Below are 13,541 nucleotides of genomic sequence, written 5' to 3'. Positions count from 1 at the left end.
ATTAAGGAAAGAGTTGGGAAAGAGTAGAGGGTGCCCTGAATTTGTAACTGTATGTGTGAGGGTTTCTAGGAATTGTCGTAAAAGAGAGGCATAGGAGTCAATAGTCTCTTCTAAATCTTTTGTTAGATTTTCAAAGGCACGATTATTGAACTTGGCATTAAACCCGATTTGCTCGTTAAAGCCTTCGACCCTTTACATGATTTTAGAAAATTTCTTTATTTTTCGAGAGATCTGGTTAGGGATAAGAAATAAATTATCTTCGGGTAAATAAAGAGAAATTTCTTGATGTTCTTCTAATTTTTCAAACGTCTTCTGAACTTTTTCTAAAAATGGATCTTTTTTCATTGAAGTACTATTAATGTTATATGTTTGATTAGAAAGTAATGAAATTTCTTGAACAAGATAAGTCATTGACTTGATATTAATTTTATGACTACTCGCATTACAAACGTCAGATCTCTCCGTACATCCTACGATGAGTTTAATATAGTTTTCAATTATTTGATGTTTGAAATTATATAGTTCGAACACGTCTAGATAGGACAAAAATTGATATTCTTCAGAGAGGATTTGAATATCGATAATAGGCTCAAGATAAACGCCTAATGAGTTCGAAAAAATAGAATCGATGTACGAGGTTGTCGCATCAGATGGGATTACTAGAAATAATATCAAGAAGATACCAGGTGAAAGTTGAAGTTTTGAATTCATTGTGATTCTCGGAAGCCTGTAAAAAGAAAACAAAAGTTATTATAAAACAATGTTTTTATAATTGAGTGCTTTTAGGTCTAGGAACTTGTTTCGAGAATGGTCGAAGAAGTCGATTCAGAAATTGAGAATTTCGTAACTGAGTAGGGGCCGAGATTTGCGTTGTTTTATTAACCTTTTTTATGATACTCCTAAGACATTCTTTTGTAGAATGTACTTAGGTATTACAGTAATGACAAGAATTTTCCCATAGAACCAATTTTGGTCTGGGATCAGTTTGAACTTCCTGATCTTTTGTCTTGAACTTCTTTGGATATGTGTCTGTGTCATCTTTATCACAAAGATCGTAATATTGTATCAATAATTTAAGGAGTCCTAATGCTGCTTTATTTATGGCTAACTCTTTTGTTTTACCGCTTTGAATTACAAGGTGTTCTAAAGTAGAGGCTTGTGCGAGAAAACACGAATGCGATCGCGAATGTTGATCTGGATAGGTTATCGTTTGTGGCAATGGTAATTCATATTTGATAGTGTAATTCTTAAGGATTTCCACGTGATTCAGAATTCCCATGGAGTTACATCTGGTTAATTTCCTTGGATACCTTGAGGTGTGGGTAGCTTCTTCGTAATAGTGCTCCATTGAAGTTATGTACCTGAAGTACGGAATTTTAATTAACGTTTATGATATTGATTTGGGAATTCTGCCTAGTCTTTTGCTTTTTGTGAAATTAGTATCTGTCGAACGGTCTACAGTGTCAAAGGAAATAAATGCAGGAGTTGTTTCAGGAGAAAGAGTGGAGTTTTTTTATAGAGAATTCATAGAGTTGTTTTCAGGAATTTCTGGTAAGTTCATAGAAGAGTCATGCATAGAAATATGAAAGTTTTGAAGTGAGTTCGCTAAAATTCCTTCGTAAGTTGAATTAAGGATACCTCTATTTGATATTAAATGAATTACTTTTATAGCAGCAAAATTTTTCGCTTCTTTAAGTGAGTCGGACATTCCTGTTTAATATCCTAAACAGTAGAAATTGCTATCCAAGTAGAGTTTTCAGTTGATGTTTTAATATGTCATGTAGTAAATTGAGGATGTGGTAGATTGTGCAGTGCACGTAGTCCTTGCAATTTTTTGCATATTTCGCTACTGAAGGAAGGTCGAAATGGCTCTAATTTATATTCTGTACCATTTGTCACTGCAATTAATAGACTTCGTGCTGCATTTTGTTTGACTAAATCTTCATCTTTTCCAGTACTAATAACTACATACGCTTGATACTGCAATTGTACTCGAATATGATATTCATTATTGGAATCTAAGGCAATTGATAACTTGTATTCTAGAGGAGGTTCTCATTTTTGTTGAAGAAAATTATTTAAAAGAGTTCTATAGGAGTCATGCGACATGCTAAGGAAAGTTTAAAGTTGAATTGAGTAGTTAATTTTACTACGAGCTTCCTTGACTTGTGAATGAGGATATAGAGTAGCTTCTGTAGTGAGTGGGATGGCTTCTTCTTTACCTGTATTTGAGTCAAGACAGCGAGAGATGTTCAATGGAGTGCTCTGTGCTTCTATGTGTGCGTGTGGTGCTGATGCTATACGTGTCTGTGATTCTATGGTGTTGGGTCCGTTTTTGGTCGCTTTCCTAGATGTAACAATAAATTAGTCACGGAGTCCCAAAAGGCTCCTAAAATATATAAGGACTAGCCGAATATTTTATGTAGAGTGTAACCGTGGATTAAGGTATCTGCAATTAATTTGATTCCTCTAAATATGATTATTATTCCTATTAATCCTGCACTAGCTGTACCAAAGTTTGTAAAAATAGTCCAGAATTTTCCCCATGCTGATTGAGCGATCCTATCGACCAAAAGGCATTCTGTCAAACTCATAATGTCCATAAGGAGTTGAGAATGCAGTTTTCTGTGCATCTTTAGAATCCATTTTTATATGATGGGAACCAGTTGCTAAATCAAAAACAGAAAAATAACGAGCGGATCCTAACTGGTCTAAAATATCATGAATATTTGGTAGAGAACATGAATCATCAATTGTTTTTTCATTCAATTTCCTAAAATCAAGCACCATACGCCATTTCTTTTTTCCTTGTGAGTCTTGCTTTTTGGAACAATTCAGATTGGTGTATTATAAGGTGATTGTGAAGGTTTTATTACATTATTCTTTAATAATCCATCCACTTGGCGAATGATTTCTTCCTTGTGGACTGGAGGGAATCGGTATTGTCGTGAAAAAATAGGACAAACATCTGTTGTTGGTACTGAGTGTTGAAGTATGTTTGTTGATTATCGTTTGCAAAAATAAATTCATTTGCTGAATTGTTGAATTCGCGTTGTTCAAAATCTTGTAATTGTACACTGGGAATTGATATTTTAACGGGTTGCTCATTTATATTTGCATATTTGACATAGGCCTTACCTCCACAATTTTTTACGATGGCTTGGCCCACAAAAATTCCTTCTCCAATTAATAATTGAGGTATATAACCTTCTGCCTTTTAAGCAGTAATTTATTGTAAATAATTGAAAAATAGAATGTATACAAAGCACGAAGATGACGGAAGACGAGGTTAGTCCTTGGCCAGTGCCAGTAATTTATTATAATTGACGATTACTAAAGGTCCAGGTAGCTAGAACTGCTAATATGACCTCTGTTGAGACACTGGACTAGACGGCTTGAGTCCGAGAAAATCGTAGAAATAGAGAAGAACTAATAACTGGCCCATGTTGGTACTTTCGGTTTTTATAGGGCCTAATGCACGTCTCTGCATGCTGGGACGTCGCTATTTACGCATACATCACGAATATATAGATATACTATACGGCTTACAATGTGTTCAGTACATCTATATCTGCGTTCTCCAGTCTCCAAAGTGCTGAGTATATCCATTTTTTATATGCTATCATTCAAATGTATAAATAAATATATTAAAATACATATACGTCACGGGACGTGATATATGTAACCTTCAGTATATACAAAAAATAATGAATGAATTAATTCTAAACTCACCTTAACAACCTCGGAACCTCGATACAGTCATCGCATTCCACCTGATGAAAAGAGTATTTCGACTTCTGAATTTTTCTTGAACTTTTTAGAAAGTGGCGCCGAATACTCGTCAACTGTCATCCTTTTCACACTTTTCCATTCATGCGGAATTTCCACGGCTTATTGCCCCAAAGGCATGTCGATTTTTTAAAAATTTTCTCTGACTATTCTTCAACCAGCGAATAAGTCCTAAATTTTGAAGCTAAAATGAATCAAATTAAGAAAAGAAATTTAATTCAAAATATAATTTATAAGCTTACTTTTTCTAATTTTCTTTCATTGAAAATACGATAAAAATGCTGTTTGATAAAAAAACTCCATCAGACCCGTGATTTATGATTTGACTTCTGACCCTATCCATCAATTTTAATTTGTCTTTTGTCTCCAAAACCTTTCATTCATCTGGACATTCAATCTCCATATTTTGAAGAAATACAGTTCTCTTTTATCTATTAAATTCCATAGTAAATTGTTTATTCGTTCCTTGTCAATATTTGAAATCGCCGTTATGACAAAATTAACCACCGGAACACTTTCTATACTATTGCTGTCCATTGTTTCACTATTTTTATCACCACTATTCGCATTGCGATCATCAAACAAATGCGATTCTTCATTTAAAAGACTTTCAAAATTCTCACTTATTGCTTTTTCCACGTATTTACTTACTTTTTCCTCAAATGTGCCCATGCACAAGTTTGTACAAATAAAATAAAACTTCACAAATGGTTGAACGCATTTGCAAAATGTTATGAAAGAGGATATTTAGCTTCATATTGTTTCCGTTCACGAAGAAACTATAGATACAACATGTAAGTTTCTTGATGTTCTTCCAATTTTTCAAATGTTTTCTGAATTTTTTCTAAAAATGGATCTTTTTTTATTGAGGAACTATTAAAATTATATGTGCGATTATAAATTAACAAAATTTCTTGAAGAAGATAAGTCATTGATGAGTTTAATCTAGTTTTTAATTATCTGATGTTTGAAATTATATAATTTGAAGACGTCTAGATAGGACCAAAATTGGTATTCTTCAGAAAGGATTTGCATATCAATAATAGGCTCAAGATAAATGGCTAATGAGTTCGAAAAAAAAGAATCGATGTACGAAGTCGCCTCAGATGGGGTTGCTAGGAATAACATCAGGAGGATACCAGGTGAAGGTTGGAGTTTTGAATTCATTGTGCTTCTCGGAAGCCTGTAATAAGAAAACAAAAGTTATTATAAAACAATGTTTTTATAATTGAGTGGTTTTAAGTCTAGGACTTTCTTTGGAGAATGGTCGAAGAAGTCGATTCAGAAATTGAGAATTTCGTAACTGAGTAGGGGGCGAGATTTGCGTTGTTTTATCAACCTTTTTTATGATATTCCTAAGACATTCTTTTGTAGAATGTACTTAGGTATTACAGTAATGACAAGAATTTTCCCATAGAACCAATTTTGGTCTGGGATCAGTTTGAACTTCCTGATCTTTTGTCTTGAACTTCTTTGGATATGTGTCTGTGCCATCTTTATCACAAAGATCGTAATATTGTATCAATAATTTAAGGAGTCCTAATGCTGCTTTATTTATGGCTAACTCTTTTGTTTTACCGCTTTGAATTACAAGGTGTTCTAAAGTAGAGGCTTTGCTCGAGAAAGAACTAATGCAATCACGAATGTTGATCTGGATAGGTTATTATTTGTGGCAATGGTTATCCATATTTGATAGTGAAATTCCTAAGAATATCTACGTGATTTAGAATTCACATGTGGTACGGAATTTTAATTAATGTTTATGATATGGATTTGGGGGTCTGAATCCACATTCACAACACTTGTTTATAATTTTTTCCAGATGGTCCTGGTTTATCGTTCGGTACATAAAAATGTTAAGTTGGCAAACAGAGTTTTGGAATTCTGTCTAGTCTTTTTCTTTTTGTGAAATTAGTAGCTGTAGAACGGTCTACAGTCTCAAAAGAAGTAAATACAGGAGCTGGAATTTTTGGTAAGTTCATAGAAGAATCCTGCCCAGAAATATGAATGTTTGGAAGCGAGTTTGCTAACATTCTTTCGTAAGTTGAATTAAGGAGACCTCTATTTGATATTAAATGAATTACTCTTAAAATAGTAAATCTTTTCACTTCTGTGAGTGAGTCGGACGTTTCTTTTTGTTTAATATCAAGAACCGTACAAATTGCTAACCAAGTAAAGTTTTCAGTTGATGTTTTAATATGTCATGTAGTAAATTGAGGATGTGGTAGATTGTGCAGTGCACGTAGTCCTTGCAATTTTTTGCATATTTCGCTACTGAAGGAAGTTCGAAATGGTTCCAATTTATATTCTGTACCATCTGTCACTGCCATTAATAAACATCGTGCTGTATTTTGTGTAAATAAATCTTCATCTTTTCCAGTACTAATAACTACATACATTTGATACTCAATTGGACTCGAATATGATATTCATTATTGGAATCTAAGGCAATTGATAACTAGTATGCTACAGGAGTTTTTTCTTTTTGTTGAATAAAATTATTTAAAAGATTTGTATAGAAATCAGCAAGAGATGTTCATTGGGGTGCTCTGCGCTTCTATGTGTGCGTGAAGTGCTGAGGCTGTAGGCGTCTGTGATTCTATGTTATTGGGTCTGTTTGCCAGGGGTCGCTTTCCTAGATGAAACAAGAAATTAGTCATGGGGCCCCTAAAAGGCTCCTAAAGGATATAATGACTAGCCGAATATTTAATGTACAGTACAACCGTGTATTAAGGTACCTGCAATTAATTCAATTCCTCTAAAAATTATTATCATTCCTATTAAACCTGCACTATTTGTACCAAAGTTTGTAAAAATAGTCCAGAATTTTCCCTATGCAGATTGGGCGATCCTATCGATTGTGAATTCATCCAGAAGGTTAAATATTAAGGGGTCTTGATTATTTATAGGTTGTCCCATTACTCCCCTTGCTAAGGTACTTAGGGCCATAGGTTTGTCCGCATGAAACATAATATTATCTCTCAATTTATGTAGATCGGCTTGTGAATATATTCAATAGGAGTGGTTTACATTTCAAACCATTTTTCACTAATGAAATACATTGATGGAACAAATATGTTACAAATTATTTGAGTGCCTGTATTTGAAATAATATGGGTACGTGGAGTTAGAAAACATTTAGATTTCCTTTAAATATCGTGAGTTGCATATAGCATTCCTTAGTTTCTCAAAAAACCACTTCGGGTTGAACTCATGGAACTATATGGACTACTTCTCCTGCTACTACTGCCATATAACCCGGTCCTTTTATCGAATGATAAGCGAATTTGTCGGGTCTGTTCTGGATAGTTTTTTTAGAGCTACCAATCTTTGTCAAATTTGATAAGGAACAGTGTTGACGAAACATATAAAGTGATGCTAGAATAACAGCTTTTTTCATAACACATGTATCGAAAATTTGACTTTCGATGCCCCCGTAGTGTACCGAAATTTGTGTTTTCAACCCTAGACTAGAAAGTAGAAACAGGCGACTGCGAAAGTAACTTTACGCCGAAACCGGTAACGAAAGTATATACATTCTACTTTATCTGCAGTTGTCTGCAGCCATTCCCCTCTTATCAAACCTCGTTTCGAGATTCGAGGCTAACTTCAGTCTCCAACCTATATCTGTCACTGCCTACGTATTTACGTCACTTGAATTTTCTTAGTAAATTCTCATATCTCATAAACTGATAAATACGTGAGTTGCAGGTTGCATTTTCATTCTCGAAGCGGGACCGCTACACTTCTTTCCAATAATCGAGAACATTCCCAGAAGCTCGTCGAGGAGAGACTAACTTGGTCTATTCTACGAAATCTTTCATTCGAGATAAATCTGTGAATAATGGTATTCAAATTGACACGATAGTTTGCGTGATAAGTACTTATAAATTAATAAAACTACTCTTTTGAGCATCCGTGACAAAAAGCCCAAACGACAAAGCGCCCGCCCAGTGAGCGTCGCGTTCGGTGAAAAAGGCTCGCGAATCAGAGAGCAAGTAAGGCCGTGCTCATACATATATCCATCGCGATGAATCGAGTCGCTTTGTGATTTGCGGGCCTATTTCACGGAGCGTGACTCAAACTGGTCGGGCGCTTTGTGTTTTGGGCTATTTGTCACGGATCCACCTTTGATTCAAGACTTACTTAATAGAATTAGTTTTGAGTTAGGCTTAAGTGAATGAATACAAATTTCTCAACACTTTTTTTAATAAAAATTTTTTCACTACAAGCTAAACTGCATCCTGCAGTGACTAAAGAACATGCGGCTGTTCAACCTCGCCCGGTTAGGCCAAGGCAGGCCCAGCAGCATTCAGCACCAATACCGCTTGAGCTGCATCCGGCATTGGCTGATGAAGATATAGTAGCTGAACCTCGCTGGAGTAGTCGAAGGTAGGCCCAGCGGTATGCATGCACTGACATCGGCTGAGCTGAATCTGGAAATGCCTGAAGGAGATGCAGTAGCTCAACTCCACGGTGGTAACTTAAGGCAGGCCCAGCAGCAGCCAGCCCCACAGCCGGCTGAGCTGCATCAGTTAGTGACCAAAGAAGCACATGCGGTAGCACTGCAGCTTGCAGCTGATGAAGGAGCGCAGGAAATTAGGGCTGAAGGTGTGTACATAGATATTAGTTGAAGTTATAGAAAGATTTAAAGAATAGGATTATGAAACGATCTGTTTATAAAACAGGTGTTCAGCCGGAAATGATGCGTCCACTTCCAGATCTTCCACTTTCCGATGATTTCGATTATTCAGGATTCAACTACGAGCAGGAGCTTGATACTTCTCCGGGTAAGAATTTTATTATTTTCAATTTGTTAGTTTGCGATTACGTAGGCTCCGAATGAAACCCTAATGATATATATTTTGCAATTAGCGATTTGAAAATAACATAATAAGCATTTACGAATTTTAGAAGAAATTTTAGCTCAATATTAAACTCACTACTAATTAGTTCCCCAATTGTCAACCTTTATGGACAAATTGCATATCGTTGAAATCAGAGTAATTCGCACATTTCAAATATATTACTTTCAAGTCGGTGATTGCATAATGATTCACTTTTGACTTTTAATTATAAAAAGAGCGATTAACTAAAAACTCAACTGGCTACCATTTGGCCCTGTAACTCGAGACTTGCGCGCGGTGAAGACGTTTTCATTTATGCCTAACATCTGTTGAACATTCTTAAAACAATTTGAGAAAGAAACCCAAGAAAAGTAATAAATATTAAACTAGGACTAAGGGACCAATGAGAAGATAAATGGAAAACTAAAAGTAAAAAAAAGTATATGTGTCAACTTATGCGCGTCTGTAGGGCCTTCTCTCGGGGAACAGAGTACAATATAGCCGATTTTCAATAATTGAAGCTTCACTGAAATAACATCGTTTCAGCAAAAGTTTTGTGTTCAAGGGGTTCTACAGAGATATTTTTTTCTCAAAATCTGTTTCTCTCAAGCTATTCCAGACTCTTTAGCCCTTAAATTTTATTCTGTTTGCATTTGGATTAGTTACATTTTATTTCCTTATCCTGGTACCAATGTACGAATTGATTTATTGATTGTTGGTCTAATCTTACTAAACTGTGCTTTTTTGCAGGTGATGAATTCTAGTTCAATCTTTTCGAGGAAGATGAAGAATGCGACATCACTTGTTTTGTGTGCAACGAATATGTGATGCATATGCAAATGAATTTATTAGGACCCAAGCACCCTGCACACCCAAGTTGTGCCTTTTCTGCCGCTCAATCGTTGCCATTTTCTGTTCGTGGTTAGACCAAGCCTACACTGAAAGCGTATTTTTCTTTATACATAAATGCTGTACTAAATGCACATCTATTTTGGTACGACATTTTCGTAAGACTAATAATTGTTTTCGAATAGAATACATTACATAGACTTACAAAAAAAAGTTGTCCGAGACATGTGACTAGGCGACCCTTATGGATTTTGAGCCGCTGAATCCGAATATGGCCTCAGAATTTGTCCTACACGTCTCAGTTTTTCCCTAGATGCAGAAAATAGAGGGAAAACTAGGGCTATTCTGCACATTAGTTTGATAATACCAGTATACAGACAAATAAGCGTATTGGTATCATATTCTTATGTGTTGCGACTCCTTAAGATCGAATTTATACATAAAAATTCCCCAGTGTGCTTACCGTTTCCCCTAGCTAGGATAAATCTAAGAAAATTGAATGTCCTCAGAATTTCCTCTGAAGTTTTGCGCTCTTGATATAAATTTGCCCACCAAAATTTTTCGAGCTTTTTCCATTTTTCCCCTAGATGTGAAAAGAAGGGCAAGATCTAGGGATTTCCTGGTCAAACAGTGCATAACAAAAATTTCCCTGCACAAAAGAAGTGACTAGGCTACCCTTATAGATTTAGAGCTGCTGAATCCAAACCTGGCCTCAGAACATCTCGTGCACGTCTCAGTTTTCCCCTAGATGTAGAAAAGTGGCAAAAACCTAGGGATATTCTGGACATTATTTTGATAATACCAGTATATGCGAAAAAGACAGATGGATGTTATATTCTTAATTGCCGCGACTAATAGCGACTTAATTTGTACACAGAAATTCTATAGTGTGCCTTTCGTTTCCCCTAGCTTGGGTAATTCTAGGGAAATTGAAGGTATTTCTCATATTATATAGATTTGTTCGAGAAAAAATAGCAAAAATGCCATAGGTTTTGCAGGTTTGTGTGCTAAATCTAAATATGAACCGCACATTTTTTGGGTTTATTCCGATTTGTCTCTAAATTCTAAATGTAGGGAAAAGCCTATAGAATTTCTGGTCACACAGGCTCACCAAAAAAAGTTTTCTGCATAGGGAAAGTGACTGATTTCGCACGCAAAACTTTAAAGGATATTAGGTTTTTGTTATTTTTTCCCGTGTGAATCTATATAATTTGAGAAAGTCCTTCAATTTCCCTAGAATTGCCCAAGCTAGGAGAAATAGAAGGCACACTAAAGAATGTCTGTATACAAATTAAGTTTCTAAATGTAGTTGCACCTAAGAATATAATATTAATGTGCCTATTTTCGCGTATACTGATATTATTAAAATAACGTGCAAGTTCTCTAGGGTTTTCCTTATTTTATTTATCTAGGGGGAAACTGAGACGCGTAAGATAAGTTTTAAAGCCAGATTTGGATTGAGCAGCTCAAAATACATAACCGTACCCAAGTCACTTGTCTCGTGCAGACAAATTTTTTGTATGGCCTTTGTGACCAGAAATCCCTAAACTTTTCCCTACTTGTTGCATCTCGGAGGAAACTGAGACGTGTGGGAGAAATTCTGAGGTCAGATTTAGATTCAGCGGCTCAAAATCCGTAATGTTAATTTAACTAATTTCGGAAAAGAGCTAAAGGACAAACTGAAAATATTATTTAATCTTAATGATGCAGGGCTCATAGTTTGGCAAATCAAATTTTTTTTAAATAAAATCTTTTTAATATAAAGGTACCCATGAGCTTAGCGCTCTAATTAAAATGAGCCCCACAAATGGGCTCTTTCTGTTACAATTGAAAAAGCAATTGGATTTTATAAAGTTAAAATGCAAAGTTTTTACTTGTTAGAATTGAACAATTACTCAGATTTTGTAATCCTTTTGAACAGTGCTAATTTTTTAACTTGAACTAACCTTGAATATGCTTGTATTATTTTGTTTCGACAAAGGCCATATTTAGAAGACAAGTTTGAATAGTTTAATAAAATTATTTCTTTAAAAATCTGTTTTTTTATTTATAGTTATAAATTTATAGTATAATATGCACTACTGCTCAAAAGTTTAAGCTCACCTAAAAAAAAGTAGCTCTTAAAAGTTTTATATCCCGTGAACTATACATCGTAGAAGACATTTTTACGTCTCATTTGAAAGCCAAATTTTAAAAAAACATTTTAAGAGATTTAAAATAAGCCCGAGCACGCTATATTAATTAAATTTGTGATCAAGTTGTAATACCGAATAACTCGAATAAGCGTTTTTTAAAAGGAGTCGAGTTACAAAATGGCACTCGACTTATCTTTATTCAAAATGTATATACTTTGAGTACAGGTTTAGGATTAGAACTAACTCGTGCTGGGGCAAAGCGCTACATATATAACCCGATTTAGTGAGTGAGAGAGGTCTAAAGAGGTCAACCGTTACAAAGTCAAAAAAATTTTTATAAATAACGACCATTTTGTTGACAATCTATTATATCTTAAATGCTAATTATCTTATAAAAATGATGAAGGAAAAAATATTCCCTTTTGGACAGCGAATCAAGTTACAATCATTTTAAACCTAAAAAATTTTTTTTGACATTTTTTTCACCAATTTTTTGTTTGTAAATTAAATTTTACGTATATACATACAAAAAACGAGTTTAAATAAAATGAGTAATTTAATATATTATTATCACATATGAAATTTATTATATTGTTCATTTACTTATTTAACAAGGTTTAAAAAAATTCACGAAAAAAAAATTTGATATTTTACAACACAAATTTTATAATTATATTTGTGCTGCTGGACGCCAATTTTATAAAATCGTGCTTGTGTACCTGCGCAATAGCTTAGAGCTGGCCCAGACGCGCACGTTCGATTTTCCAAAAATGGCCTCCCACAGCACAGATACCATTATACAATTTTTGTTGTAAAATTCCAAACAATTGTTCGTGAATTTTTTAAAAATCTTGTTAAAAAATCAAAAATAGTTTTATTTCATGTACATTATTTTCAACGGCTCCTAAGTATACCTTTTTATTTTATTAAGAAAATCGATCCAGTAATTTTAAAATGGTAGACGATCAAACAAGTATTGGCTCAACTTGACCTAGTTTCTTTTCCGTGATCGAAATAATAAGGTGTGTTCTCTGAGGGTTAATTTTTTCAATAAAAGAAAATTTCGAAATAGTGAGTGAAGCGTGGTAAGCATATTATTGTGTCTTTAAATGTATCAAATACAGACGATTAGTAGTTACGTCTATAAATTAAAAGTGTATGATTCTACGAATAAAACTGTAAAGTTGTGTTATTATATAGAATAAATTTTATATGTGATAATGATATTTTTAAGCACTTATTGTATTTAAACCCGTGAAAACATTTTTTGTATGTATATACGTAAAAAATAAGTTAAAAAATGGTAAAGAATGATAAACAACCATTTTTTCAAGAAATTTGAAATTTCGTATGGTATTGAAAAGAATGGAAATTGATTCTTTATACAAAAAGGAACATTTTTTTCCTTTATTACTTTTTTGTAGGACGAAATTTATGAAAAATAAATAAATATGAATCTCTGTGTGGCGATGTGCACGGATGTAGGTGGCTAGGTAGGTGGCCTGGTAGATACCAGTTACGCTCCGACGGCCGTATACGTCCTGCTTCTATACGATTGAACCGGGCGAAGATCGTCAGATCTTTTACCAAGGTCCCGTAAATGTCTTAGAAGTCTCGGGTCCTGGTTCGAGTTGAAGATCCTCGTTATTTCAAATTACTGGGGGTGTTCCGCAGATAATCCTACCCCAGCATATCGTGAACGGGATCCTGGCAGAATCGCCAATTTTTGAAGTGTCTGGAGAATAATAGACCTTTGCTCTGTATAAGTGCCAGAAATGTGAGGCAGGACTTCTTTATTGATTATTGATCTTTACTGCTAAGAGATAAGAAGGAGACTGACTCCGTAAACAAGAGATGCGCTTAAGAACCTTATCCCGCTAAGGCCCATGTCTAGGGAGAAGAAGTGGAGTATAAAAATTCT

The 13,541-nt window shown here is 34.6% G+C and overlaps 1 protein-coding gene across 6 annotated transcripts in view; it reads left to right on the top strand.

Moving 5' to 3' along the window:
- Window positions 1-10,236, top strand: part of LOC117174324 — a 70,729-nt gene extending 60,493 nt beyond the window's left edge. For 3 of the 6 annotated variants that reach the window (XM_033363369.1, XM_033363352.1, XM_033363343.1), the window contains exons 2-5: window positions 7,501-7,636; window positions 8,022-8,400; window positions 8,478-8,579; window positions 9,387-10,236. In XM_033363369.1, coding sequence (XP_033219260.1) covers window positions 8,196-8,400; window positions 8,478-8,579; window positions 9,387-9,400 — 321 coding nt within the window. In that variant the 5' untranslated portion in view covers window positions 7,501-7,636; window positions 8,022-8,195 and the 3' untranslated portion in view covers window positions 9,401-10,236. Of the gene's footprint in view, window positions 1-5,717; window positions 7,637-8,021; window positions 8,401-8,477; window positions 8,580-9,386 lie in introns of those variants that run through there. The other 3 variants (XM_033363386.1, XM_033363378.1, XM_033363361.1) reach the window with 2 other exon arrangements.
- Window positions 10,237-13,541: the final 3,305 nt, after the last annotated feature.

The sequence above is a fragment of the Belonocnema kinseyi genome, chromosome 1 (genome assembly GCF_010883055.1).
Source record: "Belonocnema kinseyi isolate 2016_QV_RU_SX_M_011 chromosome 1, B_treatae_v1, whole genome shotgun sequence".
NCBI classification, from domain to species: domain Eukaryota; kingdom Metazoa; phylum Arthropoda; class Insecta; order Hymenoptera; family Cynipidae; genus Belonocnema; species Belonocnema kinseyi.
Note: the sequence above shows the minus strand (reverse complement) of the source record. Positions and strands in the feature narration are given on the sequence as shown.